The sequence below is a fragment of the Chanos chanos genome, chromosome 3, assembly GCF_902362185.1.
Source record: "Chanos chanos chromosome 3, fChaCha1.1, whole genome shotgun sequence".
NCBI lineage: Eukaryota > Metazoa > Chordata > Actinopteri > Gonorynchiformes > Chanidae > Chanos > Chanos chanos.
The window spans coordinates 29,434,580-29,448,490 of NC_044497.1; the positions used below are offsets into that span (position 1 = coordinate 29,434,580).

A 13,911-nucleotide genomic window follows, 5' to 3' on the forward strand; every position below is an offset into this window, starting at 1 on the left:
ATAACTTGCTCTTTATCAACATTATCTGCAGGAATCAGCCATATCAGAGTCCTCTGAACTACAAACAGGCAGTAGTTTCAACAGAAGTGGTTTCAACAGAGGTGGTTTTATTAACAAAGCATACTTCTGTGTTCTCTAATAGGACAACGAGCCAAACCTAAAAGGAGTGGAGATGCCAGAGGAAGAGGGTGTGACCATATGATTTTTGGAAACAAAAAGAGGATGTCTTTCGCTTTTGAGGCCCATCCCATGCCATGTATTCACAGAATATTTGTGACCTTTCCAAAGACAAGAGCAGGGCAAACAGTCTCGCTGGCATTCCTGCCATGCCTCAGATACAAACATGTAGCTCATGTTGCCATGCTTTTGATCTACGGATAGATAAAATGTACCTCAGACATTAAAGAGAGGGCATTGCCAGGTAGCATAACTGAGGGCCTTGATGTAATTGTTTAAGCTGTGTGAAACCCCATCTGAATGTTTCTGTTGTTATCGTTCGTGCTGCAGAGGAGAATATACTTTCTCATTAGTTTGGTCCTTTGAAATAAACTTGTTGGTTCAAACTCTTGTAACATACAGCTTTGTGTCTGGTTTGGTTAATTTCTGAGTTCAGATGGTTGTACAAAGCTTCTCCATACTTTTATACATAGATCAACATTAATCGAGATTAAGATGCAACCAAAGATTGCAACAGGCCTTGAGTGCAAGCAATCTGGGTACCGATACAAAACAATACCACAATATTTGAATTTGATTTAATGCTTCCTCAATCCATAAGGATCTGACCACCCATGCAGAGTCCCTCATTTTACTATGAGTGCGTTGTTTCAGTTTCTCGATACATTGTTGGTGCTCAGGACTGGTTTTAAAACAAGATGTCTTGCATATTTGTATCAAATCTGTCTGACACACATTTCGGGGCAGCTATGTTTTTGAGAGCTACAGGTCAAACCTACAGAATGCTACAGAAACTGATATGTTGTTCTGATGCCACCTAGTGGTGTACTTAACACATACTCGACATATAACTTGCCAGTAGGTGGTGTTATACGGTAGGAGTGCACGACAAAGAGCCATAAGAAATTCAGTAGAAACAGAGTGTTTTGTTTAATCTTGTCTTAAAGCCTGTAGGTGATAATGGAGACATATAAAATGGTGTAAAGCCCTGTGAATGCGTTGAACATAACTTTATAAGTACATGTCCTTCAAAAGTACTTTGCTAGGATACAGAAAATTTGTAGTACTGTTATGAGTCTGAACAGTCTAAGTGACTATAAACAAACATATGATGAGTGGTCAATCTGAGTGTAGAATGAGGCCACAAAGCACTGTTGGCCATTTATAAGTTTATCACTTTATTCAAACAGACTGCATCAAAATTTAATGTACGTCACTATCATGTAAGAATTTTTTATTAAAGTACTGCAAACAAACAAATGCACAAACAAATTGTTAGCAAATAATTTCATGTATTGTGATACAATCTAATGTTCTGATCAGTGCTAAGAATTGTTGAAATGAGAGATATCTAATTTACTCAAAATGCCATAGCACAGTGACCTAACAGAATTTAAAATTCGTAAAAATAATAGAACAACATTTTTGACCCATCCTTTGCTCATAATATCAGACAGAAGTACAAGTATATCAAAGGCAAATACTCCACAAACATTGTTTGTCTTCTGAGCTCTTTATTACTGTCAGAAAACAATAAAATTATGTGTGATATGACATCGTATAACTCACTATAAACACAGAATGACAATACACAGTAAAAGAAAAATGTCACACAGGACTTTCAAACAGATAAAAAGTAAGGAAATATTTTGTTAAATTCGTTTGTAAAGTGTTACCTCGGTGTTTGTTATACAAAAATATTTCTACAAATAATGTGCCCCAGTGCCATCAGTCTTGGTGGTATTTTCTGTTTGATAAGAGGCAATGGTCAGCTCTGGTCTCTCTGGTCTGACCATGCTCTTGCTCACAGTTGCACAGTGCTCTGTGCGATACTCTTCCATACCAGCAGGTGGCCTGTGCCTTCTCCTCAGACCCCTACCAAACAGCAGCTCCCTGGTCGCGTAGCCGAATCGGCGATCGCAGACACTGTAAACAGCCACGTTCCAGCAGCTGCTGCAGGTGAGGATCCAGAAAGCGTAGAAAGAGAATTCACACCATTCATGCCCTGATACACTGCCCATCACAAACACTGCCACGGGCAGGAAGGAGGCACAGAAAAACACTGTGATGATGATGATAGTTTTTGCCGCCCTGATGTCAGAAAAGGACGGCCCTCCAGAGACATGGGGGGTCAGGTCTAAGGCTTGTGATCGAGCCTGACAAAAGCGCCGGACAGCTGAGAAGGTCACCCCGTTAACGATACATGTTCCGGTTAGCAGGGAGAGGTCAAAAACTGGGAAAATCAGCATGATATTGGCTCCTCCACTGAAACTATGTTGCTGGTGCTGCTGCCCTGTTGGACTGAGGGCATAAGTGCACATCTTGCTACAGGCGCTGTACTCCAGTGTAATGTCTGGGGAAAGGAGCAGGGGTGTGACAGCCAGGAAGAAACAGACTAGCCATGTTAGGATTATAAGGCCCAGTGTCCTCCCCTTGGTCACAACGACGTTCTTGTGTAAAGGTTTGAGCACTGTGATGCTCCTCTCCACAGATAAGAGGAAGATGGTGGTGACAGACACCAATGTGCACGCGGCAAAAATGGTTCCCATAATGAAACAGGGTTTGAAGCTTTCTCTTTTTGTTGACAGGCGACCAGGGGTGGAACTTGAGCCAAAATCCTCATCTCCTGTTGTCAGTAGCCTTCCAATTTCAGTATATACTGAATACGGTACAACAAGGACACCCACAGCTAGGTCTGCAAAAGCTAAAGATGCTTTCAGGTACCCTTGTGAAGTATAGAACCGGCGAGACCCCAGAAACACAATAAGGCTCATCATGTTTCCAAAGGTTATAGCAATAGCCAACAAAAGCATGAAGGAGATTCTTAGCACCTGATGTTGCTGAAATGTTATGAAAGAGCTCTGATTTCTCTCCATGGTAACTTTTTTATCGAGCAAGGTGTGTTCAGCTGCACTCTAAAAGTATAGATTCCTTTTGGCTTCCTTCAACAAATGTTTCCTCTTTTTGATTTGTCTGGTAACCTGTAAGCAATGATGAATTTCTGCATATTATGAAGAATAAATTTCTTTTTGCTCAGGTTTATATTATTGAAAAACTGATGAAACTGATGAATTGTGTAATGCTGATGAAACTGACGAAGTGTGTGATATTACAGTTTGTCAATAAACATAATATTAAACATAAATGGTGATATTTGATTGCATATTTAATATCCAAAAATTAACTCAACACGTGACAAAGCTGTAATTTTCATAAAAGTTACATTTCAATGTTAACATCAAACTCTACATACCTGCAAACCTTCATGCTTTGACTGCTTCTGTTCCCTTAATTCATTTAAACTCATTTTTCTTGCACACAAACATGCACCCAGTATGGGGATTTTTGTTGGTGTGCTGTTTCTCTCAGATACAGTGAAGTTTCAGTCCAGGGTCAGGCAAATCTAGTATTGAAATATCACTTGCTTGCAGCATTCACCAACTGTATACAAGAACATTTTTAATGTAAAAATGAAACAGTATTTTTGTCATCAAAGTCATCATTTTTTTAATGCAATCTGATTAAAAGTAATAATGTTCAAAAACAGAAAAAATTTAAATATCCTCTGAAAACCATCACATTCCATATTGTAACAATTGTTGGTACAGCTCTGTTTCATCAGAGCAGACTAACCTGTCAAGTCTGCTAGGAACCCAGAAGATCCATGTCACCAACAGACAGTTTCATTCTCATCTCCCAAACAAGCTCTTTCTAGGGTGACTGTGGCTTCAGCACATCTGGGCATGAGGGTTCAAAGCAGGCAGCGCTCAAGGTGTGGGCTTTTTGAAGTGTCCCTGTTGAAAGAAAAGATGTAAGAGTGAAATGAGGGTAAACATAAAGACACACACATGCACACACATGCACACACACACACACATCACTCAACCCCTTACCTCTAGCCACAGAACACTCGGCTGTTGTCATGGCAGCCGACCCACTTACTGAAGCATTGATCTTTTGTCTTGCATCTCTTATGTCTGAATTTCCAGTTCAATATGTTGTCATAAGTGTTTGCATAATCAAAGCCACTTACAATGGTTAGCATTATTCTAAATGTATTTAAATAGAGTCAGTTGGTAAAACAAAATGCCAAAAATGATAATGAGCACAGAGCATTCCCTTCACATCCAGGGGGAGAGTTTTGAGTGGGGTACACCGCAACAGTGGGCTATTGTGCTACCACAGTTCATCTGCCATTTATAATGTTATAACATTTCTTTAAATATTCCGATGTGTTTATTTTTCTTTCATTACTATCTTTGTTTTAAAAGATAGTGATAAATTATAATTGAAGCGATAACATTGGAGGCAATATGTGGATTCACACTGACTTTCTCAACTTCTCAAATTTGACCTGGTATCTGCTTAATATCCACCTTCTTTTGAACGCCTCATGTATGACTAGTAAAGTGAGTAATAAACATGTGTTATGAACTGCTAAATAACCTGTAACCTGTCTGTAGAGACTGAATTAATTTCAAACGATAATAACATGACAAAGAGGACAGAAGACCTACTGTTTGTTTTTGTTTTAGAGTATGTTGTTGCTTGTGTCACTGTGTGGCAGGAGGGATTCCTGATACTCAGGTCATTAAGGCCTCAGAGGTCATTAAAGTGAAATTCCTGGGCTCACTGGGTGAGGGGGAAAAGTGTTTCGCCATATGCTTAGACTTAAATTCCAAAAGGACTCTGCAATTGGCATGCTTACAGTACCTTATCTCACTCCTGCTGAGTCAGTCAGGTGAGATCTGAGTCTACCCCCCCCCCCTTCAGCAAACAGGGTCTAGTTTGAAAAAGAAAAAAACAACTAATGAATTGCCTCTTGTGTAACTAAAAAAGGCTCTTCCACACTAAAAAGACTTGCTGTAGTTAATCTACTGCTGTTTACAGGACAGTATAACTTGGATGAAACACATGAATGTTTGCCACTTCACTGTGGGTGAAAAAGGGGTGTTAACGATAATTGCATTTCATCATGCAAAACATCTCTTGGCCTAAAACCTTGTTTGACAAAGATGAGGTATATCCCTAATACATGCTCTACTATTGTTTCAGTTATAGGATAAGAAAAAAGTATTTTGTAAATAACGCTGGAAAAGTTAAACTGTGTTAGAGTTAGTCATTGCTAAATGTAAAATGGACTGTGTAAATTTACCACAACAACATACAGATAAATTGTCCCAAACCCTATTAAACATCCGAGATGTTGAAGATAACCTTACAGCATGGGCTCATTCTAAAGTGAGTGGGGAAAGTTTATGGGGTCGTAAGTTATGCTGATCTGTGACAGAATCACCTCTTCAGACGACCAACATCAATCACCTATTCACGCACCGTGAATCAAATCAGATGCAAAGTGCCCCCCGTGGTGAAAGGCCTGGGATTCGTCTAGAGGAAATGACACGATGGAACTCAAATATACAGTTATATACAGCACTACACGGCATCTCATTATCTGCATAGTTCAGCGTTTTACACAGTACATTTATGTTGTTTACGACATTGTTACTACTTTGAAAGTACATGGTCACACTCCAATGGTAGTTAAACAAGTGTCAAATATATGAGTGTAGCATCATAACTGTGTCTACATATATAGTCAGAGTGTGATGTTGGCACCACATACAGTAGTTGTGCAAGTTTCAGTGATCACACACAAGGTTTGAGAAGCATGTTTTATGGAGTTACGCATGTGGATAGAAGCTTTATTTTAAGTCTAAGATACGTGTGGATGGGTACAATCAAACTTTAAGCCTACTTCAATCTCTCACTGAAACAAACAGGAAACCATATTAATTTCCCTACCTGGTTACAGAAAGGCTTTAGCTCTTCAGTGTCAAATCTTTGAAAATGTAATGACCTGACATGTAAGATTGGAAAGCACTACAGAATGAGTTTCTCACCTGATGACCTTAAGCTTGTGTAAAACCTATGATTGATTCCTCTGTTTGTAGTGAAACACATTTCATTCTTACTCACTTCACATACCGATAGATCAGTTGACAGATTTATTTTTTTTCAAAGTGCAACATGAAGATCAAACTGATACTATCATTCTGCGATCTGTGTGAGTTACTACACTTTCAGTGATTAAAGACTTTGAACATTCGTAAAACAATTTTCCAATCATACAAAAAAACCTTACACATGAAAGCAAAACAAATACGTACAATTTTCCTATACAACAGTTCTATTTGAGAAATGTAAAGACCATTTAGCTCTTTGGCTAAATAGGGGGTTTTCATGACTATTGTACATGAGGACCTTGTCTCCCTTTGGGCAACACAAGGGGAACATCTGTTCCTAACTGAGAACATTTTTACGGTTTACGTCCTTCTCTGTGCTCGTGTCATAAGGTCACTGCTCTGCCTGGTCAGAAAACACAACCTGTGGCTGTTTTCTAATATGCAGTGACAGGCATAAAAATTCTGCAAATTACACAAAGTTGAAAGCCACCCTTGACACTTCTGTCTCTCTGTATGACACAGCTTATGTGTGAATGTAAAGTACTATTTAAAACCATCCATTTGATCACTGCAATGTGGTGGCAAACGAGGCAAATTAACTTGAACTCATGTTCCCATATGAGCCACTTACCTACAATAGCACAGCTTTGAGAACGACAGAATAAAGTAGAGAGAGCCTATCCATGCAAACAACAAACACAGTTCTCAATCTTAACTCTGAAACACACCAAATGTAAAACGATTTTGATCACAGACTTGTACGACGTTCATCACTTTACTGTCAACTCTACTGCACAGTACGAATGTTGGAACTGCACAAACTTTCCGCGTTGATGTTGAATCAAATTTGAAATAATATATTTGATAACGAAAATAGATGCAAGAGATACACTTTGTCAGCAGAGATGGTGTCATGTTGAATGTGTCTGGTATTTTTCAGTTACGTCTCTGTTATTTGTAATGGCTTTTACAGCAGCCTTGCTCGTTTGACCCCAGTCTCCGCGGCGTCGCCGTGAACGCATGAACGACGTGTGAACCCTCCAACATAGCGAGACATTCCAGGGCTCTGGAACAATAGCGCCTATAGACAGGTGAAGGCCTACGTCCCTCATCCCTTCATCCAGCAGAGATTGGCATTTCGTCCTTTTGCACTTGTACATAACTGAATGGGAGCACTTAACGCCATGACATTCCTATATGATTGGCATATCGACTGGCACAAAAACGAGCTAGTGCCCATGAAAAACATTTCGTGATGACTTGGTGTATTAACACCCAAAAGGTGGCCGCGATGGTGATGACTTGTGTTATTCATGTATCCTGAGGCATTACCCCAGGTCGCTGGATTCATGGGCCTAAAAACACTTGAGAATTCAGGACGCAGGGTTTACAACGCAATATTGTCCATGTGAGCCCAGTTAATTTTCACCCCTTTCCTACTGCGCACACATGCGGGAGAACAGCACTTCTTTTCATACAGGTCTAGCGAATTCCCGCAGCGTCCCAACTCGGAATACATGAATTGAGAGCGAGCTTCTTTGTGTGGGGAATGGAGTAAAGACTAGGGGCTTGCTCTGAACACGTCTGTAAACCCTCTCTTTTGTGGAAGTTGAAATGCTTCTTTGTGCTAAGTTATATCCGATCTATTCAAAGCATAAAGAGCAGCAGTTTTGTCGCATTAAGTTAAAAATAAATAAACTCGAAGAATTACCCCACTTTGCAGCGCATGAAGTTGAATTATATTCAGATACACAATTCTGAAAAGGCTAATCAATAAAAGTAATTATTTTTTACTGCCATGTTGGGCCCAGTCCCCCCTTTTATTTATTTTGTCGAACACCTATGTATACATTCAAAATGAAATCATATACACAACTTTTCTCCCCCACATAGCAGTGTCCCATATAAATGTATTAACGAAACCTAAAGGTCCATCAGAAGAAGTTATGGGGTCGACAAAGGACATGTCCACGAAATATTCCATGCATATAACTTTGTCAAAATGACAGCTTTACTAAATGACTGATTTCATGTACACCAATAAACTTACAGCATCCACCCTCTTTGCATTTTGTACTTTAGAATGGAAATACCACGGCTACAGACGACACGTGTTACAGGCTCATCGCTTAATTAACAGTCTTACAATCGTCTGTTTTGCTGACAAAACGACATTTTTGGATAGGTAAGATTCTTAGTGTACTAATTTAGATTTAACAGAACTCTTCATTTCCAGCTAAGTAATTTGCATCATTGCATGTAGGGTGCATTTAAGGTGACAGACAACCATTTGGATTCCGCTTTCGCAGAATATGCACTCATCACCGTTAGCACACGGCAATGGTCTCAATGCGCGCGACACCCATAGATCGCTCATCTGGGCACCTGCAGGCGCGACCCCAATGATGGGGTGTGTTCTTGGGCGGAGACATGTCTTAACACCACAACCCCTTTTCAACCCTGTGATGGTATATGAAGGGGCGTAGTTGGGTTGAATGGTCGTACTTCATCGGTGAGACCTGTCGGGGTTGTGTCCACTTAGAATACAGAAGAACTTGGACAGTTCAACACAGTTTGAGTTTTTTTTCTCTCTGCAAACATCTTTTCGACTGTTGTCCTTCCACCACAGCTCTTTCGAAGTTCAGGTCTGCGTCAAATTCCTGGGCTGAGATTTAGTTTGCTCCGCAGCCCGCTTTGAATTCGCTCCGTGCCTTAGAATAACGGCTTCGAGATCTCAAAATGCCGCGGTCATTCCTGGTCAAGAAATATTTCAGCAACAAGAAACCAAACTATAGTGAACTGGAGAGCCATACTGGTAAGTTGTCCTCCTGGCACAGCTACATATGTTTATGTGTATGGGTGTGTGTGTGTGAGTATATGTGTGTTTACACACACACATATGGTCTATAAGGAAAATAAACTGTTTAACAGTGTAGTGTAACCTACAGAGTAAATGTGATATTACCTCCTTGCAATGCAGACATAAATTTTGTTTAGGAAAACTTGAAAAACTTCGTTTCAGCTGGTAATGTGCACGTGACAATCGCTATATATGCACCTGTGCTTAAAGTCCGTAATTCCGCTTGAAATTGTACGATACTACGATTTTTCGTCGGATTCATTGCTTAATCAAGCGTTAAAGTAAGAGTCACCTAGTTGTTGCCCATATCCAAATCCAACGACAATAAGGATTTAGAGTTGGACCCATTAAAACAGTCTAAATGTCTCTCCTCGAGACCGTAAAAAAAAGTGGAAATCTCACTTAAATTGCATCCTCATGCGCCTTATTTTGTCGTTGGAACATCATCCCGTGCTGTGTTTTGGCGACTCAGTGTCAATAAGTGGCGGAAATTGCTCTTAATAGTTTCATAGTTTGTGCTCAAACCGCGCTGCCAACAGAGACAATCGCTAATCTTATTTGAGTTTGCGCCAGCTGCTCCAAATTGTTTGAGAGGTGTATCAGTTAGGCAACCGTAGACCAACGCTAAGCTCCCTGAGACCACTTTATTTTGAGGTGGGAGGCAGTGGAGCCATGGGCCCCCCGATGAACTGGTAAATGCAGTAATTAAATAACCCTGCACTGACTGGTCCTCTCTGTGTTTGAGTGGGCATTTGACTGTAACATGACACAAATAATCAAAATAACTTAACAATGTTAGTAAATTAAGATTTAATGAAGGGCCACCTGACTTTGTTGACTTTGTTGACTATGCTGTCCTGCAGGCCCTCTGTCAGCTGTTGTTCCAGATGGATTCCCATTGGCTGAACTACCCACCAAAGAAGATGGCTCTATTAACAGCTACCCAACTGGACTTGTGTGGAACACGGGAGCCTTGCCTATCTCCTACACCCCTGTGTCTCCCACTCTACCTATTCCCTCTGGGCCCCTTGACCTCAGCTCCCAGTCCAGCAGCAGCGGAGAGGAAGATGAAGGACGCACGTCTGACCCCCCCAGCCCAGAGCCAGCAGATCGATTCCAGTGCGCCCACTGTGGTAAGACCTGCAGTAGCCCGGCTGCCCTCTCCCGTCACCAGCTCACCCACTGCGGAGGCTCTGAGACAGTCGTTGCCCCTGTCAACCCTTCCACTCGAGCTGCTTTCCACTGTAAGCACTGTCCCAAAGAGTACAACAGCCTGGGGGCTTTGAAGATGCACATTCGTTCGCACACACTCCCCTGTGTCTGCACCACCTGCGGCAAGGCCTTCTCCAGACCCTGGTTGCTGCGTGGCCATATCCGCACACACACTGGTGAGTGACCGTTCCCACTCCACCCATGAACTACTGAAATACTACATGATTTCTTTACTAATTTGCAAGGTTTTGATTTATGCTCGCATATCTTTGTACTGAACCCCAAAGTTGTATAATATGTATTTAATACTCAGTAGTATTGAACTGGTTTTATATGCTGAAGTTGATGCTGAATGAAAATGACTCTTAAATAGTCCACTGATTGCTGGGACTCAAATGATCTTTTTTTCCTTTCTCTCAGGTGAACGTCCCTTCTCATGTCCTCACTGCAATCGAGCATTTGCAGACCGCTCAAACCTTCGTGCCCACCTGCAGACCCATTCAGAAGTGAAGAAGTATCAGTGTGGTACCTGCTCTCGCACCTTCAGCCGCATGTCCCTGTTACACAAACACAGCGTCTCTGGCTGCTGCCCCTCTACCTAGAGCAGAGAACAGCGAGAGCTGGATTGTTTCCTCTTACACGCTTAACGACGTGTCACTCTACCCGGAGACTGATTTTTGTTTTTTATCCACTACCGCGCGTACTGACCAGATGGAAGACCTCACTCTGTGAGGTAGAAGGACAACGTATGCTTTGAGTGGGTCTTGCATATGAAAGTTTCTTAAGTGCCTTTTTTCCTGCTCATTATGTGCAAGCCAAAGGACAGATTGTTTTTATACCAGTCTGACTGAATGTACAGATTTTACATTTGATAAAGGTGTGGTATAATTGCATCCACACAGTGCTTTTTATTCCTGTCCCGTAAAGCCTTTGTTGAGGGACCGCTGTGCCGTGTTGGGCAGCCATGATGGGAGCAGGGGGCAGCTGGGCATTCACTTAATTCCCAGGATGCCCTTCGGTGCCGGCTGGTCCGGGACTGTGATTGCGCGGCAGCTGCTGGTGAGAGTTTGTGTGTTAGTGGTTTGTGTGAGTGAGTGAGGGGGTGGGGGGTGGGGGGCGGAGTTCATCTCTCACCACACTCCACACACTTGCATGTGGATGTATTGGGACAGCTGTCCCAAGGCAAGGCTGTGGAGGCGGGCCGTCGACAGACACGTTAGCCCTGACCTCTTCCACAACCCCTTCTCTCTCTCTCTCTCTCACTGCTCACTTGCTCCCTATCCCATTAACCCAAAAACAAGAGTGGGAACAGGATGACAATGGCAAGTTATCCAATTAGGAGGATGTTTGCTCTGTATGAATTAATGTTCACACCAATTCATTTCATATTTTGTGTAATTCAAATCCTCCCGGTTGGTGCCATAACATTGCTCACTGAGGCACATTTTGTTGAGGTCCAAGAATCCAGTCTGTACTACATTATGTTTAAAAGTACAGTTAGACCTCTTATCTAAACAATGGTGTACTATATCTCTCTCACTGAGATTGAACAGGTTGACATACAATTCAATATGTTTTAGTATTGGTTTACAAACCAAACATGGGTGTCATAGCCATTTGCATCTGTTCTATGTCTTAAAGGCTTCAATGTTACTTTTTGTCTTCCAGTTTTAACATGAGATTTGACATACTTTTTTGAGATATGCAACTTTTTTTTAGCTTGCAGTGATATTTGACCCTCAACTTGTTTTGTTCACTCTAAATCAGAGTCTGTATATGTTTTCTACAGCAGGATTTATGAAACCACTTGTAGATGTGCCTTTTTATACACTTTTATTTATACAGTGGAACCATTGCAAAAAATTCTATGCAGTCTTTTCTTGGCGATCACATTTTTTGGTCTTTTTTTTATCTCCACCCTTTTTGTACAGTAAACTGATGATTTTTTTTCAATAAACTAATTTATGTTTGTTTAAAGAAGAAAGTCTGGTATTCTTGTTATACGACTAAAGGCTGGTATGATGATGATGGTGGAACATGAGAGGTTTTGTTTTTGGGATGTGTGATTGATAAGGTGTAATATGCAGGGGCAGGCTGGGACAGGTAGGTTCATGGACAGAGGTGCTGAGTGATGGGTGGAACACCTGCTCACACCTGCCTGGTTCTCAGCACTTGCTAATGCTAGCATCACGATGACACAAAGGCATGTGTTTTAGATAAAATAGAAACTGCAGGTGAGAGAGAGAGAGAGAGAGAAAAGGAAAGAGAAATCACCACACAAGCCAGTGCATCCAGCCACATGGATACATTAAGAAATCAGATTAAATGTGGGAAAATCCACAGAGTTCTGCTACAGACCTGGCCCAAGCTATAGGGGTTTTCCTGGAAGGGGCCTAGTTTCTTCCCTTCTCCCACTGAAAAGACACGGTGAATCTGCAATGCCCTTGTGACCCACACATTGACGCCAGCCAGTCTTGCTAAAGTAACGATGTACTTCCTTCTCTGGTTTGAGGCATGGGGCGCTGGGATTTGTGGGGGTTTGGTGGGGGTTGGGGGCTGCGGGGAGTCGGCAGCCTTCAAGGACAGAGCCAGAGAGACTGAAGTAGTTTCATTTACCATGTAATCTAAATAACAAACCCTGGAATTGACGTCTGTATGTGTGTGTGTGTGTGTGTGTGTGTGTGTGTGTGTGTGTGTGCAGAGCGAGGAAGTAGCATACTTTCCTCTCCTATGACTGATGTTCAGGTTAAAGCTTGGAGAGTTTGGGCATTCTGGTTTGATGTGGTTGGCTTCCACTGTAGACAGTGAGTCAGACAATGAAGAGACAGACAAGTCCTGAGGTTGGATGGAGGGGGCTGTGTGGGGAGAGAGGAGAGGGGAGGGGGGGTGTTAGGGGCAAACTCTCCACGCTCCCCTCTGGTCTTGGTGTTATGTTCGGCAACAGCAGAAGGGTGCGTGGGTGGCTCATGGGAAGGTGAGGGATGATGTCAGGATCCGTGCCTCTGTTGAAAATTACACGTTTTCACTTCTCGTGATTCCCGGACCAAACTGTGCCCGAGGAGCACCAAGCTGGCATACTTTACCTGTGCTGGATGAGTTACACTGTCAGTAATTGATGGCTCTAAAGTCCAGAGTAGGTTCTTTTTTGTCCTGTCTTCTCTTGTTTGCCGCATAAGGGTGGGTGGCGGGTGGTATGGTCATCACTTCTTAGGTGCTGTCGGCAAGGGGTATTGTGTGTCTGTCACTAATGGCTTTGGAATGTCACATTAGTCAAGGCCCATATGCGTTATGCTCACAAAAACACACACGCACATGCACACACACACATAGACGCACCAACATTTAGACTGATCTCAAAGCCACACGCTACCTCCTACACTCAGACTAAACCAGAAATATGCAACCCCTTGGGCAGAGCTGTACGTCTTACATTTCATCATAAATGGAAGTTATACAGCAACTCATTTGACAAGAGGGAATTGGAAAATAAAATACTGAAATGTTTCAGGCTAAAATTAGAGAGGTTTTTCCGCTGACTTTGGGACTGAGTGTTTTCAAGAACAAGACCAGAGACAGCAATCTGTCCAGTAAGTTAGGGTTTGTTTCATGAGTGACATTACAGAACACGTTTGCATTTATACGTTTGTATTTATGTGATTTTCCTTGCATATGTGGCTGATTTGTGTGTGAAAAGGT

At 41.9% G+C, this 13,911-nt stretch overlaps 2 protein-coding genes across 2 annotated transcripts; one reads left to right on the plus strand and one right to left on the minus strand.

The window, feature by feature from the left end:
* Positions 1 to 1,880: 1,880 nt before the first annotated feature.
* On the minus strand, positions 1,881 to 3,053 carry LOC115806855 (adenosine receptor A3-like). The gene has a single exon (XM_030767717.1). It carries the CDS (start codon positions 3,051 to 3,053, stop codon positions 1,881 to 1,883), a length of 1,173 nt encoding a protein of 390 aa, XP_030623577.1.
* A 5,829-nt stretch (positions 3,054 to 8,882) lies between these two features.
* On the plus strand, positions 8,883 to 10,817 carry snai1b (snail family zinc finger 1b). Its single transcript, XM_030769865.1, has 4 exons — positions 8,883 to 8,958; positions 9,879 to 10,122; positions 10,153 to 10,391; positions 10,636 to 10,817. The coding sequence occupies exons 1-4, from the start codon at positions 8,883 to 8,885 to the stop codon at positions 10,815 to 10,817; spliced, it is 741 nt and encodes a 246-aa protein (XP_030625725.1).
* Positions 10,818 to 13,911: the final 3,094 nt, after the last annotated feature.

Bases quoted from the DNA above. Each gene is read 5' to 3' on its own strand.
- snai1b (XM_030769865.1), top strand. From the start codon at position 8,883: ATGCCGCGGTCATTCCTGGTCAAGAAATATTTCAGCAACAAGAAACCA. The intron at 8,959-9,878 runs GTAAGTTGTCCT...GCCCTCTGTCAG, and splicing joins TGAACTGGAGAGCCATACTG to CTGTTGTTCCAGATGGATTC. The intron at 10,123-10,152 runs GTGCGCCCACTG...GACCTGCAGTAG, and splicing joins GAGCCAGCAGATCGATTCCA to CCCGGCTGCCCTCTCCCGTC.
- LOC115806855 (XM_030767717.1), bottom strand. From the start codon at position 3,053: ATGGAGAGAAATCAGAGCTCTTTCATAACATTTCAGCAACATCAGGTG.